The following is a 14,992-nucleotide window of genomic DNA, read 5'->3' as shown; positions in this document are numbered from 1 at the left end:
GGCATAATGCGTAATTTCATAATACATTCCGATTGTCCTCTGGGTCCTTTTGCAGCCTGGCGGCAGCCTGAGTCGATCAGGTGGGGCCGGTGTGTGGTACAGCACCGCTACGGCATCACTACACAGTGATTCGATGGTATCGCTCCGGGTCCCGGGCATAACGATATTAAGCGATCATGCATAAATTTCTTCGCCCAGTAGCCGCCGTTCCCCGCATCCCTTATTGCGCTGGGAAATTGAGTGAGCACTACAGCACACTGTCCGTGGAAAAACGTGGTCGGAAAGCTGAAATGAATCAGCCCTTTTCCAATCAAGACAGCCTGTGGGAGATGGTTGGAGAGCAGCGGGAACAACACTCTCACGACCACGACTACACGCCGACGATGATGATGAGATGAGGGATCGCTTCACTGGGGTATGTATGCTGTGCTGGGAAGTTGTTCTCGGTATTGCTTTCCTCTTTGTTAGCATTACCATACCATTGAAATTAGGGGAACGGGAGAAGCTCACTTATGTAAAAGATCAGAGCAATTGGAATGGTGAAATGGTGAGGTTGTCATAAGTTTATTCGCGCTTATGGAATACAGCGGAACACAGGAAGCAGAAACGATGAATTGGAACCTCTTGCGCATCACCCATAAATCTTGGCTTCGTGTACGATGAGCAAGAATTACGTGCAGTTTGCTTACGGCGTTTTTCTGTGTAACTCTACCCCCGCAAGGCACTCGCCATTCTGGTACGCCACGGTAGCAGGGTTCATTGAACAATCATCATTCGCCGAAGCACTTCATCTCAAGATCAACGACTTATCGAGATGTTGCCCTCCTTGACAAAAACTGATTGAATGTGCGTTTTTGTGTTCGGATTTTTTTCTTCTTCCTCTCTGTTATTGCTTCAGCCAAGGGACCAGCCGCAAACACAAGCACCATTCGCACACCGATCGGGGTTTATAAGGATGCGTCCACTTGGGGGTCCACGGTGTGTGTGTGTGTGTATGTGTGTGAGAGAGAGTGAGTTAAGGGTTCGAGATCTGGGCGTGATAGAGCAAGTCACACGTGAAGAAGTTTTGCTTCCTTTTCCCCGGCTGCGGAGGTTTCGGTGTGGCAGACACCGATAGCAGCACTTCGACACGTTCCGGCTCATATGGTGCACGCTTCAACACGCCGCTCAATGAGCGGGAAACGATGAATTGGCGAAATCAGCGAGGATGGCGAAAGGATGGCGCAAGGAACACCGTTAAGATGACACTCGACGCCACGGCTGTAGTGGGTGTGTGTGTGTGTGTGTGTGTGTGTGTGTGTGTGTGTGTGTGTGTGTGTGTGTACGATGAACTTTTGGCTTTTTTTCTGCCACTCACACTCGATCTTTCCTTGTGCTAGATAGCGGTGTGCCGTTAGAGAATGGTTTTGCTTTAAGAAAATTGGAATTTCCTTCCAAAATTGCAAACGCGAGAATGCGAACGGATTTTCCGACAAATAATTTGCGTACGCGCGCAGGCAATATCACGATGTGATAAGACATTCGGCATCCCGAAAACCGATAGCGAAATTGGAACGTGCCAAACGGCTTCATCGAAAGGATAATTCACTTCCCGGGGACAAACTAGGCGGGACGGATGCGGTATGGGGCCAGGGAAAGCAATCACCATTACCGCAAAACGTCACCCGTGCTTTGTAATCACGGGTCGGTTCGCAATTCAATTAAATCGACTCATAAAATGGTTTTGGGACGCAATGGTGAAGCCGTAGCTGGCACGAGATATGTATACATATGTGTGTGTGCGTGTCGTTTAATAATTCCAAAATTGATGGAATAGGGCTTGCCGTTTACTATTGAACGATGCAGTTAGAGCAGTGAGTACATTAGGCTCATTTAAATTACGTATGCGAAGGAGCAAATGCTGTTGGTGGTGGGCGTGAAATTCAATTGTAAGTGAATGAATTCTTCGACGGATCAGGTCGGGTAGGCATGATTGGATGGTAGTGGAAACAACGTGTTTGGATACGGAAAGATGCTGCGATATTGAGCTGTATGTTAAAACGTTTGCATCCACATCGCTGGGGTACGATCACTTGAATCATTTCAGGGATTATATGTATGCATTTTGCAACAACCTTAGAGGAGGATGAGAGTATTAAACCGTTTTAAACGAATAATTTGATATGATGAAACCTGATCAAGAATTCAAGAGATTTGACGTTGATAAGGTTATTGGTGATATCCTTTTGAGTTTTATGTTCCAAATGGGGCGTTATTTACAGAATAAATTGATAATCCATGTCAAAAACTACAGATAGATTAAAGGAATGACACGTCTTTCTGGGGTCCGCCTTCATTGTGTATAACAAAGGAAACGTGTGTTTTAGTGAATTTGTCACCAAGCATACATTTTCTATTGAGAAACATTAAGCAATTCATGCAAAATTATGTATCTTGTTCAACCAAACCCAATTCATGCATAGCGTTTCAATGCAAATCCTTCGTCATACTCCAATTGAGACTGAAATGATGAAACGATACGATGACGCCTCCTACCGAGCTCGGTACTCCAGGCAAAGAATTCACACGGCGGCACGGTGTGCTTGCCGTATCCATCTCCGTAGGACGTCGTAATGCGTCGAAGCCACATTTTACGACGCCACACACTAATTTGCATCGCTACCGTACAATTTCGAGACAAATGTTTATTCCCAGGCGGAATGAATTTCCCGCCCCATCCCTCGCCCAGACAGCCCATCGCCCATCATGGTGCGATGGTGTACGGGGCAGGCGTACGTCGGTATTATTGTACCATCTCAGGTTATCGCGCTCACCTGGAGTGGAGTGCTCCCAGCGCTCAACGCACTGGGGACGGTGCAGTAGTGTCCTCCCGTGAGGTGCGGTTTGCTGCTGCCATCAATCAATACGAGGAAAGTTATTTCAGCTTTCCAGCGATGCGATTTCCCTTGCGAAAAGCTCACTCAGGTGAGCTTGCTGTCCGTTGACGCAGATGCGCTCCGAGATCCTGTGCACACAGCCGTTAAATCCCATACCTGGGCCTTTTCCCTTTGGGATGCTTTAGGGGACAAAAAGTGTACCGCGCGATAGGGAACCGTCCCCGTTCCCGAGTGAGAATGAAGTGAGCGAGAGATAGGCACAACCACACAGCACATTCAAAAAGAATCCCGAAAGCCAAAAAACAGTCACAAAGAAAAGTCACGGCGTCGATCCCGCCAGTCGACCGATGAGCGACTACACCCGGTGGACACTGGGCGGGCTGGCGAGCGTTTTTGTGTGCCGCAGCATTTCCGGAAAATCCGCGTGAAGGTAATTTAAATTTCACGCTTGTCAACTTTTCGATCATTCGCGTTATTTCCTTCCCCACCGTGCGCTTACGCCTCCCACCCAAAACATTGTTTTCCGTTTCCATATCTTCAGTTTTAGGCACAAAGGTGCGTTTTTTTTTCAGGCGTGCAATCTCATAAAAATAGAAGAAGAGGAAAAAAACGAGTTTTTGGGTATGAAATCACGAACCTTACAACGTTCGCAGGTACACGGCAAGCTGGCCGTGTCGAACCCCGGGAAGCTGATGTTTGGCTAATGAATGTGCATACACACACACACACGGTGTTTGCGGGACCGTCAAATGTTTCATACGGCCATAGCGGATCCTACCAAGCCCACGACACGGCACGGCGGTGTGTCGCCTAGAAGCTATGTTACGGATAAGGAAGCTTGTCGACCCGTTTGTTCGCGTCGTCGAGCGTGCTCGGGAGCTGTGCATGGCTTACATGACACGCATCGAATCGCACTGCAGCGTGAGCGATGAAGCACGGGATGGAGCATTGGAAAACATTGTCCCCTTGTAGGAAAATATCGAAACAAGTGAAGCATACCACTCTAAGCGCAGCGAGCTGCGGAGCTTTTTGCTGCTTTCCCGGAACCGGTTTAACAACGATCGCGCCATCGCCCTGTTGGAACTGTTTCGCTAAGCTAACCTTGCGTCGTTGCAATGCCATGCAGTTTGGTGCACTTAGGACAACGTACCAAAAATTGTGTCTGCCGTGTACGTGTATGTGTGTGAGTGTGTACATCGATCTATTGATCGCTGGTGGCTGTGTCGTAGCGCCAGGACGATCCTTGCGCCAGCGCTAGCGCTACGCGCCGTTTCGTTTGATTATAAAATTTTGCGGTGAACAATTTTTCATTAAAATGTGTGTGTGTGTATGTGTCTCCGGCAAAGTAACGCTCTTGAGTGAATCGATATTTCAGCCCCGTATTGTCATGGGGCGTACCGTACTGTAAGCCGATGTCGTTGCAGCAGCTTCGTTCGAGCTACAACGGCCACCGGTAAATCATTAATGGATAACAGCATAGGGGATGAACCATTTCGAGGGTTGAAGCGCGAATAAGCTTTAGCATCGTGGCCCTGTTTTTTTTTGCTCGTCGATACCGTGAGCGTGTCAACTAAAATGTCAATGTGATGCCTAAAAATAGCCGACTCGTCGATTCGATGTGACATGGGCACAAAGTTTTACACGGTTTTCGGGCAAACATGTTCACACATAAATGCTGTCTTGTCGCTCAATATGTCTAAATTGGTATTCAATTTCGTCATTTTGTTTTGTACAGCAAGCATACAAGCTGAGCGTAATTGCTAGTGCTTCCGGGTGATGTCCGAAACAGGCGCTCTATGTGTAGTATATGAAAATTGTACCAGCGAACAGGTTAGCGACAAAAACTCGGGCACCCATTCTGTAACCAAGAGCAGTGATTAAAAACTGATTGCAAAGTAAGAGTCTAAACAATGGACGTTTTTCGTAAAAAGTTATATCAAACAGCTGTAAAAGCGTTGGGTGCGTCGTCACGACAGCTGACGAATTTGACAGCTTTGGCGTAACTGCTTTTGGTCCCTGCAAAAAGTTCTTGCTCTTGAACAACTTGAACGACAAAAAGCTATACCATTTGATAGAAAACCGACAGAAACTCTGGCTTAATGTTAGTGGACGTCAATAAAAACATTCGAAACAAGAACATTCCTCTATTTTTTTATTGAGAGTTCCAAGATTTTTTGTTCATTTGTATTGAATTTCAATGGAACAATGCCCATAAATCGTAAATATTAATAAATATTTGAGAAACGGTCAATCAATTGTGCAACGCACCCAACAAACCATGAAAAACCCTTCAACTAGAAACAAGAATAAAAACAAAAACTGAATTTGAGCAATATTTGTACCACAATCCTAAGGTCCTTGAAAACGTGAGCAAACCTTACTTTTTTAGGTTAGGTTAGGTTTCCCATTTCTCAAACCCCTCCCGAACTTACCTTCTCCAGCCGGTTGTGTGCCATCTCGCGGTGCAGCACGGCCGCGGACCGGATCCGGGCCAGCTCGTCCTTCAGCTCGTGCACCTCGCCCTGCAGCCGCTTGACCGTGTCGCGCTCCTCCTGCAGCGCGCTCACGCTGACCGCCATCGCCTGGATGCTTTTGGCCGCGTTGTGCACCTCCTCCCGCACCAGCCCCTGCTCGGAGGCGGCCTGCGCAACGCTGAACTCTACCTTGGCGATTTCGCGCCGCATGTCCGGTACCGTCTTCTCGAACTTGCCCTGTATCGCTTCCACGTCCTCGAGCAGCTCCAGCATCGAGCCGTGCAGCTTGTCCAGCCCGGCGATCTGTCGGCTGACGTTGAAGTTAGCGCCCGCCAGGCGGCGCTGCTCGATCTCGACGCTGCGCAGCCGGTCCGCTAGCCGGTGGCCGTGCAGCTCGCTCAGCTGGCGCTTCAGCACGCTCTGCTTCACCTCGAGCTCGTGCAGCTGCTGGCGGATGAAGCGCTGGTGCCGCATGCGGTGGTCCGCCTCCGGCTCGACGAAATCGATCGTGTGGGGCAGGATCGATTTCTCGTGTGAATCCGACTTGAACGCGTCCTGTGTGAGCAAAAGAGAGCGGGAAAATGAAAACATCGTTAGTGAGGGAAGGTTCTGGCTCGCTTGGGGGAAAAATCGCTTTAAAAAGAGGTTGAATCCATTGGAATCCATTCGAATGCTCAGCCAAATGACCCAAACACCCTGAGTGGAAGCGAAGATTAAATTTATACCTCTTTACGCTACGCAAATTACTAATTCAGTTGTGTATCCCCATTTCGGCAAAAGAAAACTGGTGGCCACCAGCTAAACTAAACGTATTGACCATTTGCCCCCTCGCCAAATTGCTTGGTGGGATGCGCACACATGGGAGTTTTGGGATTTTGCACTTCCCCCCAAAAATTTACAACTGTACCCGCTGTTCCCATTTTGGATAGCCGTGGGTTAGCTGTGTGGGTTTGTCGATGGTGAGAAGGTGAATGTGCGTGTGTGAGAGCTCCAGTTTGAATTAATAATTAACATTCCGTGCAGCAAAATGCGCAACCGTTGATCACGTCCGTACTGGGTTGCGTACGGGCAAATGGAACTCTCCAAGGTCAGCTGGTTGGTTGGTTGGTTGGGTGGCTTGCCCCTTTTTCCTCGTCCAACATTCCTTTTCGAAATAAAAAAAAACATACACACACACTCTTCAAATGGGGTGAAGTTTTTCGAATTTACAAAATCACTGTGTCTAAACAGGGCGGTTAGTGGTCCGATGGGTCCCGATCGTCTGCAATGCGTTTGCCTTTTGTCGGAGCAAAACCAAAACCAAAAAAAAAAAAAAAATAGAAAAGGAAGCAGTACTGGGAATGGTTCGGAATTGAATTTATAATAATGCCTCGTCCAAGGAAAGGGAGCAAAGGGATTGGTTAATGGTGGTAGCAATAACATTCGGAAGAAATGGTTCGTTTTATTATTCAGCAGGTTTTGACCTTTCGAGCAGTGGCCTGCGGGCGCAGGTCACGTGCCAGTAGCCTCGGACTCGTCTCTGCCAAGGGTGTAGAGCAGGCACTGGTACCAACAGCAACATAGAAGCAACTACTCCATCATCTGTCTTGCTTTTGCCCCTTTAATACCAAGGAAGGGGGGCCCTACCTGGAGTGAGCATTAGTTGTAAAATGCGTCCAGCTGGCTGCCCTTTTACGCCTAGTCGCTCCGGAAGGTTATTATTGCTAGTTCGGCGAACTGAAATTATACAATTACGGCCGTTTTCCATTTCACTTTCACGTAGCTAAACTGAAGGTGATACCAGGATGATGCTCCCTAATAGACGGTTTTTGAGGGAGCGATCTGGGCCCGATGGTCGATGTAATAAATACGCCGCAATTCGTTCCATCCGGCTCACTAGCATTCCCTAATGAAGCAACACACAAATACCAAAAATCCCACTCTGAAACTCCAAAAAAAAGGTAATCAACAGTGCTACAAATGGCGCCGGTTTGAATGCTGTGTGTAACTTCATCTCCGACCCAGGGATGAGTGTTAATTCCGGGAAGCAAATTTCGAAAAGCGCAAAGACAATGCACGAAAGGCTCCAGGCCAGCGCAGGCGGTTGGGTGAAATGTAATACCGGCACGCGTTTATCGTTCTCCCGTCGTGTGTGTGTCTGTGTGTGAGTGGCTATCCCTAGTGTAAAATAAACATTTCACATGCCCGGTTTTCTACGCCCTTTTGCTGCAAGGCAGAAGCAAGTCGGCAGGGCGGTATCAAATTATGTCCGTAATTAAGGCTGGCGTACTGCTCAGCCACCAACGAGAGACACGCAAAGCTACACTTCCAGCTAGCTCGTTCAGCGGTAGTGCAATGAGAAAGAGGGGGGGGGGGTCCGGAGCACAGTTGCAGGCAATGCGTTTCGACTTGCAGGGGTAATGCAAAATCAGCAAAATGCAAAGAGACGGAGCATTCGAGCATTCAATCAACTTAATTAACCACAAATAAAGATTCATTTTAAAACATTTGCCAGTTTATTTTTTGTGTACTGAGTGTGCGAATTTACGTTGTACCATTCCACCCTTGGAGCAGAAGGAGCTCCAAACGTGAAACAATTACAGTAATAGGATTGTTTGACAGTAAAGGAGGTTCTGTGAGTAGCAGCAGCAGCAGCAGCAGCAGCAGCCGCAGCCGCAGCAGCGGCACGTGCCGTTTGATTGGCCAAATCATCCACCGAAGTCGATTGCTAACGGGTTAAAAGCCAGTCGGTAGACAAAGTTTGACTTGGCCGGGCGAAAGTTCAACCCACGACAACGGTGAGCGAGCATCAAACAACCGTAGGGCAGAAGTGGATTGATGACGCTCGTTGATTTTTGGAATCCAATTTCATCGCCCCAGCCACTCGAATGTAAAGCGCGCTGCCTCACAGGTCGGATGCTTCACAGTTTGAAGGGTGCTTGAAGGGAAGGATTGCCCACTCCCCATGCCAACTTTTTCTCTCCCATTTCCACCCTTCTCAATTCGAAGAAGACGCTGCTTGGGGCCAGTTATTGAACAGATATGAAACTATCTTTTGCGTTTGAGTTTTAGAAGTGACTTGGCCCTTTTTTCTTTCTTTCTTTACGTGCCTTTGTAGCTTTGTGTGAGGGTGGTAGGTGTTAAGGATCCTTATCGATTGGATTTGGCAAAGTGTTTTGGAAGCAGAAAATGATAAGCTTCTTGAGGAAAAATGGTTTCAAACGCTGGCTGAAAGGTCAAACTTTGGGCAGTGCTGATGCAAAACTTTAGCTCGCAGCACAGATCGCGTGGGTTGAGTCGCTGCAGAGGAACGCGATGGAATATGCGTCCCACGCAGTGGGCAAAATGAGTTTCGCTTGCAGGTTGGGATGACCGGTTGTGCAGACGGCACGTACCGGAAATACATCTTCCCGCACGAATTAAAACCGGTGCTAGTACGAGCCGCCCTGCCCAGGAAGGCAGGTGGTGCGCGTTTGCAATGCACAAGACTAAAGCACAAGAAACTGCTGCCCCGATGACAAAATGGTGGCAATTTGGGGAACGTGCGGAGCGCAGCTAACGAGCAGACGAAACGAATGCTTCTATTACACTCAGGGAAGTAGCAAAAAAAAAAGGAAAAATCGAGGAAAACAAAAACCCCCACAAGTAATGAAAACGTTCACGTAGCTACTTGGCCGTTGTGCCGCGTAAATGAGTTTCTTGGGCGAGTGCTTTCCTTGCCGTAGCGTCCGCAGAGGTTAAAATGGGTTTTCTGTAGCGAAAGATTAACTATATTTTTTCTTACCCCTAGCCACTTTCTCCCATTACGTAAAGACGATAGAAGGGGGGAGCAGCACCTCTGGCCTTTGGCCTTTTCTGTTTGTTCGTGGAGAAAATGTAAGGGTGAACAAAGGAAAACATATTGGCACCTGAGCGCCCATCTGAGGTGCAATATGGAGGGCTTTTCGTTTTTGTTTTTTTGTTTCGCCTACCACCGTCGTTTTTCTACTGGTTTTCCTCCCCCCCACTGCTGCCCATTTCAATTTTTTACGTGTTCTAATGTTTGCTGTTTGCACAACTTCCCGGTTGCGAAAAAGTGCAACTCTGGTGCAACCATTAGCCCGCTCGTTGCCAAGTGCCATCTTTGGCTTGTGCTTTGCATCAGAGTGGTTGAAAACTCACACACTCACACATACACACACACACACACACACACACACACACACACACACACACACACACACACACACACACACACACACACACACATACACAAACAGTGACCGTGCATTAGGGTACAATAATTGAACCACCCGGCGACCCACTGCAAACCTTCCTTACCCCTTTAAAAAGGTATGAAATTAAGCGCATGAAGAAAGATACTGATAGAAAGAGATAGTTAGAGAGAGAAAGAGAAAAGGAGAGAGAGAGAGAGAGGAAGAGAGAGAGAGAGAAGGAGAGAGGATAAAGAAAAAAGAGCTGCAGACAAAGGTGTAAAGATCCGTTGGTTCGCTTTCGCTCGGTGGAAACAGCAACACACCGCCACAGCAACAAGGTCCCCGTGTGGATTTTGCCTAGCGAACCGGAAACGTTCGCTCGACGGCACCGTAGCACCGAGCGGCTTTTGTGTGGAGCAGATTTTTGCGGTTTTTCTGCACGATGAAGCCCGGATGCGTCCTAACGAGGTTGAAAATTAGGATGTAAGGCTACATGGTTGCCGCTGCCGCACGGAAATAGTGGGCACGTGTGGATGAAAAACCCCTGACCGGAGGGAAAAACTTTCCACCCTTGCCTCACCTAGGAGGTATATACTGTGCGCACTGTTATGATTGTGTGAATGTGTTTTTTGTAATGTCTGTTTGCACACTTGCCCGATAGAAACCACATTTCTGGCTGCGTAAGTGCTGAGTGTGTGTGTTTTTATTTTATTTTTTTGCTGTAGTTATTCGCACAAGGTAACTCGAACAAAGGAGTTACAAAATTGTATTTGCATGTACCAGTTGGATGGTGCAAAATTGTGCTACTCTTTGTGTGGGAAACCCCTTCTAGCAGGAGTTTTCCATGTGTGTGTGTGTTAAGACTCGCTGAACTATGAAACTATGATTAATCTTCTGTAACGTTTTGCACCTCAAACCACTGCTGCCCCCCGAAAGAAAGTTTGCGCATAAGTCGTGAAGAATTAATGCATCGCTTTTGGGGGCACGAGTGGTCGAAAATGGCAAACTTTTAAATTGAATCGTTTGCAGCAAACCCTTTGTGCCGAAAATCGTTTCCGTGCTACCGCCCACACCTGGATGCATTAATTTATCGTTTGGGTAATGGATCGCTTTTTGTTTGCTAAAGCGAGAGTGAGAGAAGAAAAGAAAAACAGAAAAGAAAGCGGTCATACATTTGTGCGGACGTGTAAATGATGACAGCACACCGAGCATTTATTCTCGTTGCGCTACATTAACGCGTCGCACACGTCGTCGTCGGTGGTGAGGGAATTTATCATCATTAGCCCCCGCTGGCTGCAAGTACGCAGCCAGATTGCACCGGACGCGTACTGGGCGTCTCCATCGCAGAAACGTGGACGTTCCGTGGCGGTTTTCAGTTTTCAGTGCACCACACATGCACATCGGGTTTTTGTTTTTAACTGCAGCTGCTTCTTCGTTCTCGCCTCCTACCAATTGGAATGTCGGTTGTAGTGGGGGAGGGAGGGCTGAAGCACAGTATAATGAAATTAAAACAAATCGCTTAAATTGCACTTTTCAGGTGAATAAACAAATCCGTGCGAGCGGTGCACCGAGATTGAACCGTACGGTGTGTGCTGGATTTGAATGGCAGATGTGCCGGTGTGTGATGGTGGGAGCACAGGAATTGTAAGAACGAAACGACGGTGAGAGCTCGAAATAACCAACCGTACATATATCACGATCACCCCGCGCGGTGGCAAGCGCACACGCCAATTTTCGGGCATTTTTCTCCCCCAGATTGCCTCCACCGTCAGTGGAGTCAGGGGAGGAAAGGTGGTTGTGAAATGGGTCGTGTTTTTCAGCATGGGCACTCAATAATCGGTTCACGGTTGAAAAAACATTCCCGCTTGCTACGAACACGTGGACTGAGAAGCGTGCACTGAGCGAGGTGTGTTTGGAAGAAACTTAATTAAAAATGCAAATAAAAATGTGCACGTCCGGCCGGGGTGCTGTGGTGGGATGGTGGGCAAATGCAGCGTGCTGTTTTTTTCACGTACAGGAAACACGAAAAAATCAAAGAAAAACCGTACCCCCGCTCATTGGACAGGTTACAGTGAAATAGAAACGCAAAGAATTCGAGTCGAGTTTAGGAGCAAGGGAAAGCAAGAGCAGCTGGGAGCAATGTTAGGATTCGTGCCTATGACCTGTTGTTTCAGTTGGCTGCAAACTAGATTATTGAGCGCGGTTGAGCGAAAAGCGTTTTTGTTTTCACAGGCTGGCACACAGTGTGTTGATTTCTAAAAAGCGCGCGCGCGCGGAAATTCATTTCGATTGCGAACTCTCACGTTTGCGTGCTCACCAAGCTAGACATTCGGTCCCGAAACCAATCAATCATAGTTGGGGGTGATTTCTGTTGCAAGTTGTTTTAGTGGAATTTTAGAAGAGTTTGGTATGTGCAACTATTTGCTATAACTAAATACTCATGCAAGATAAGAGCGCAATTGCGCAATTTTAACCGTAGCAAATTTAGCCTGTAAAAGGAACTGTTCCATTACCATTTACATTTTTATTTCTTTATAGTGTGACATTTACGCCAGAAACGTACCTAATTCCCGCCCCCCCCCCCTGCAAAGTGTTAATGAACAGCTTTAATTTGATCCAGTTTAAAAGCAATTGATTCATACCATTCCACTACAGAGTGTTGGCATGGGGCATACATTCAGGGGCTTTTTCAAATGAACAACATAAAACGAGAAAATCTCCAACCGAGGCAATATTGTTTGTTTGGGATGCTGGCAATTGGGTTGGTGAGCGGCAATACCACACACTTGAAATTATATTCTCGCGCATCGAGCGGTTTTTGGCGCGTTTCCACGAATTTAACCAAACAGTCAGAGCACCTTTTCAATTGCTGAATGGGCTATGGGCAGTTCTTTGAAAGAGGTCGAAGTAGAGCTACCTGTCCCCATTTCAGTGGCGAGAGTTTTGAGGAATTCCAGCAGCAAAAGGTTCATAGAAAGGACAGTGTGGTATTGTAAAGTTCACACATTTATTTTGCACGTTGCGTTCTTTACAAACGAAACATGAAACGCCTTGTTGTTATGCAACTTTACGTTTATAAATTAAAATCTCGGTCCAGGGGTTTTTGATTGCATAAAGCTTTTGCACGTTGCGTGGCTTTTCGCAGTAAAAGGTAAAAAAATGAAGCCCACTTTTGGACGACCAACGGTTGTGCAGAATTCATTTTTCAGAACTTTTTATGACAAAAACAACGGTGTTTCTGAGCATGTTGCGCAAAAGGTTTATTTTCAGCAGTAGAACATACCTTTTTCATATCCAGTCCGTTCATTTTGCCATATTTCTAAGAAATGTTTGATGAAAATGGGTTCGTTTCTTGCACGATGAAAGCGAACGGAACATGCTTTCCTTCCCGCTGCCCATAATGTGTCCCTCGTGCCATGGCTGGCGCACTTTGGCCGAGTGGCAAACGAGATTTGTGCCCTCGTTTGTGATGTGTGCTACAGAAATTTGTTTTCCCCATTTTAACCCTTCACGCCCCTGTCGATTACAGTTTTGCTGGGAAAAGGTGCATAATGCTAACAAAAACCTCAACAAAAAAGGAAACAACAAAAACTAAGCTCGCTAATGTACCGCCACGTAACGTGGCACATCGTGTATTGTCACACCCTTACCCTTTTCTACGAACAAGACTTGGAGCTTGCTCGGGAAGCCTCTTGCAAGCTAGGGAAGCTCAGGATTATCCTACGAAGCTGCACACTGCAGCTTGCTGCTGTGGGCGGATAGCAAAAAACGAGGATAGCAGTTGTGTGTTCGGTTTGCATTACAGCGTGCTTTCAATAGGGACGCGCGTGTCGTACCGGCAAATGCCTTTGAAGTTCTTGCTCTTACACCACTGCGCCCGTTGTGTGTCTGTGGGTGAATGGTTCGCTTTATGGTTTCGGAGCACGGAGCACACTTGTGCCCGGGTGGCCACGCTTCTAGATACGCTCGTGTAAATGACACCGACCGAAGCAAACCGGATCGCCGGAATGATCCATACAAGTAAAGGAGATCGGTACTGGGGTTTGAATGCCGGTAGATGACATAGAAATACACACCGGAGAGGGAGAGAGCTTTGTGGTGCTTTTTGATGCTGTGGTACTGATCGTTTTGGTTGCAACAGTTTGCAACCTTTGGAGCGAGCAGCGTTTGATGTTTTTTTTTTTAGTTTTATTTCCAAATCTTAAAAAGCGTCCGTATGTTTTCAAGTGCTGCTGGAAAGCATTCTATCGTGTCTCTAGTTTCGTTAACCAATGAAACGATTTTTGAGTGTTTATTCATCGTTGCGTTACAGCGTGAACGCTCACGAGGGTTAAACCTCCGAGGAGAAGCGTCATCTCCCGGAAGGCAATCGTGTCCATCTATGTAAGTTGCATCTTATCGCAAAAGGTTGCATACACAAGGACATCTGTGTGTGTTTGTGAGCGAATGGCCAGTGCAAAAGCGATCAAAATATCGCTCAGTAAATGACACCCACATGGCCCCACATGTCGAAGCAAAGGGATAAGCTGCCAACGTTTGCACTGCGTGCAAAGGCGAGATGATGGGACCGAAGTTGGGGCTGAAAGTTCAACCCATTAAACGTACCCCCGGGAGCACCCGGGTGGACGCAGCACGGGGCCCGTGGGGCATGAGCGGTACGGTATTGAATATTTTATCGAGGCTGCATGGATTTATTTGCTCGCCTGAAACGATGCACCACACTAATCGGTTGCACGCGTGGAATGGGGTACGGTATGGGCAGCATGTTTACGCGGGAGGGTGTGCTGTTGTCCTTGTGGTGCTTGGGAGATGGGCACCAGATAGCCAGATGGTTGTTTCAATCTGCCGTAACCGGGAAAATCTCAACCCCATCTCACCGGTGTACAACCGCCGTGAGGTGTCAATTGCAAAGTGCAGACGGTTCGGTCATGGTCAGCTGTAAGCTGTGTAATATCTCCCCTGGCGTGTGTGTGTGTGTATGTGTGTGTGCTTGAAAGCGTGAGAAAGTTTACAATTCCAGGTAATCTGGATAGGTCGGCAAGAACTCAATTCTACCGTACATGCAGGTAGAATTGGAAATTGGGGCAATGGTGTAAGGTGGATCCAGGAAAAAGCAAACAAACTCCCTGTGCTGGCATCTTCTTCCAATACGAACCGTGCCCTGTAGGTAGTGTTTCGAGAACAAGTTGTGCGCCTAGGAAGCTTCCCATCTAGGAGCTAGAAGCTGGCTGGTTACGTGCATACCTTCACAGCACAACTGGAGGCAAAACTAATCATAGCGTCGTAAATAGTGTTTGCACAAAACTTTTTCATTTCCAGCTCCGTGCTGCACGTGGCACGCTATTTTCTTGTGACGCACCTACACACTAATGCAAACACTCGAAGGCTGTACAGTGTAGAGTGGGGAGAAAAGGCCACATTCTCACTAATAGATGCATATCGACAGGTCTCAGGACGCGTTGCAAAG

The 14,992-nt window shown here is 47.4% G+C and overlaps 1 protein-coding gene across 2 annotated transcripts in view; it reads right to left on the bottom strand.

The window, feature by feature from the left end:
• Window positions 1-14,992, bottom strand: part of LOC120895518 (protein scabrous) — a 65,453-nt gene that overhangs the window by 10,110 nt on the left and 40,351 nt on the right. For both annotated transcript variants that reach the window (XM_040298974.1, XM_040298975.1), the window contains exon 4: window positions 5,309-5,905. In XM_040298974.1, coding sequence (XP_040154908.1) covers window positions 5,309-5,905 — 597 coding nt within the window. The remainder of the gene's footprint in view (window positions 1-5,308; window positions 5,906-14,992) is intronic.

This window comes from Anopheles arabiensis, chromosome 2 (genome assembly GCF_016920715.1).
Source record: "Anopheles arabiensis isolate DONGOLA chromosome 2, AaraD3, whole genome shotgun sequence".
Classification (NCBI taxonomy): Eukaryota; Metazoa; Arthropoda; class Insecta; order Diptera; family Culicidae; genus Anopheles; species Anopheles arabiensis.
The sequence above is the reverse complement of the archived record's forward strand: the minus strand, read 5'-3'. Positions and strand labels throughout refer to the sequence as shown.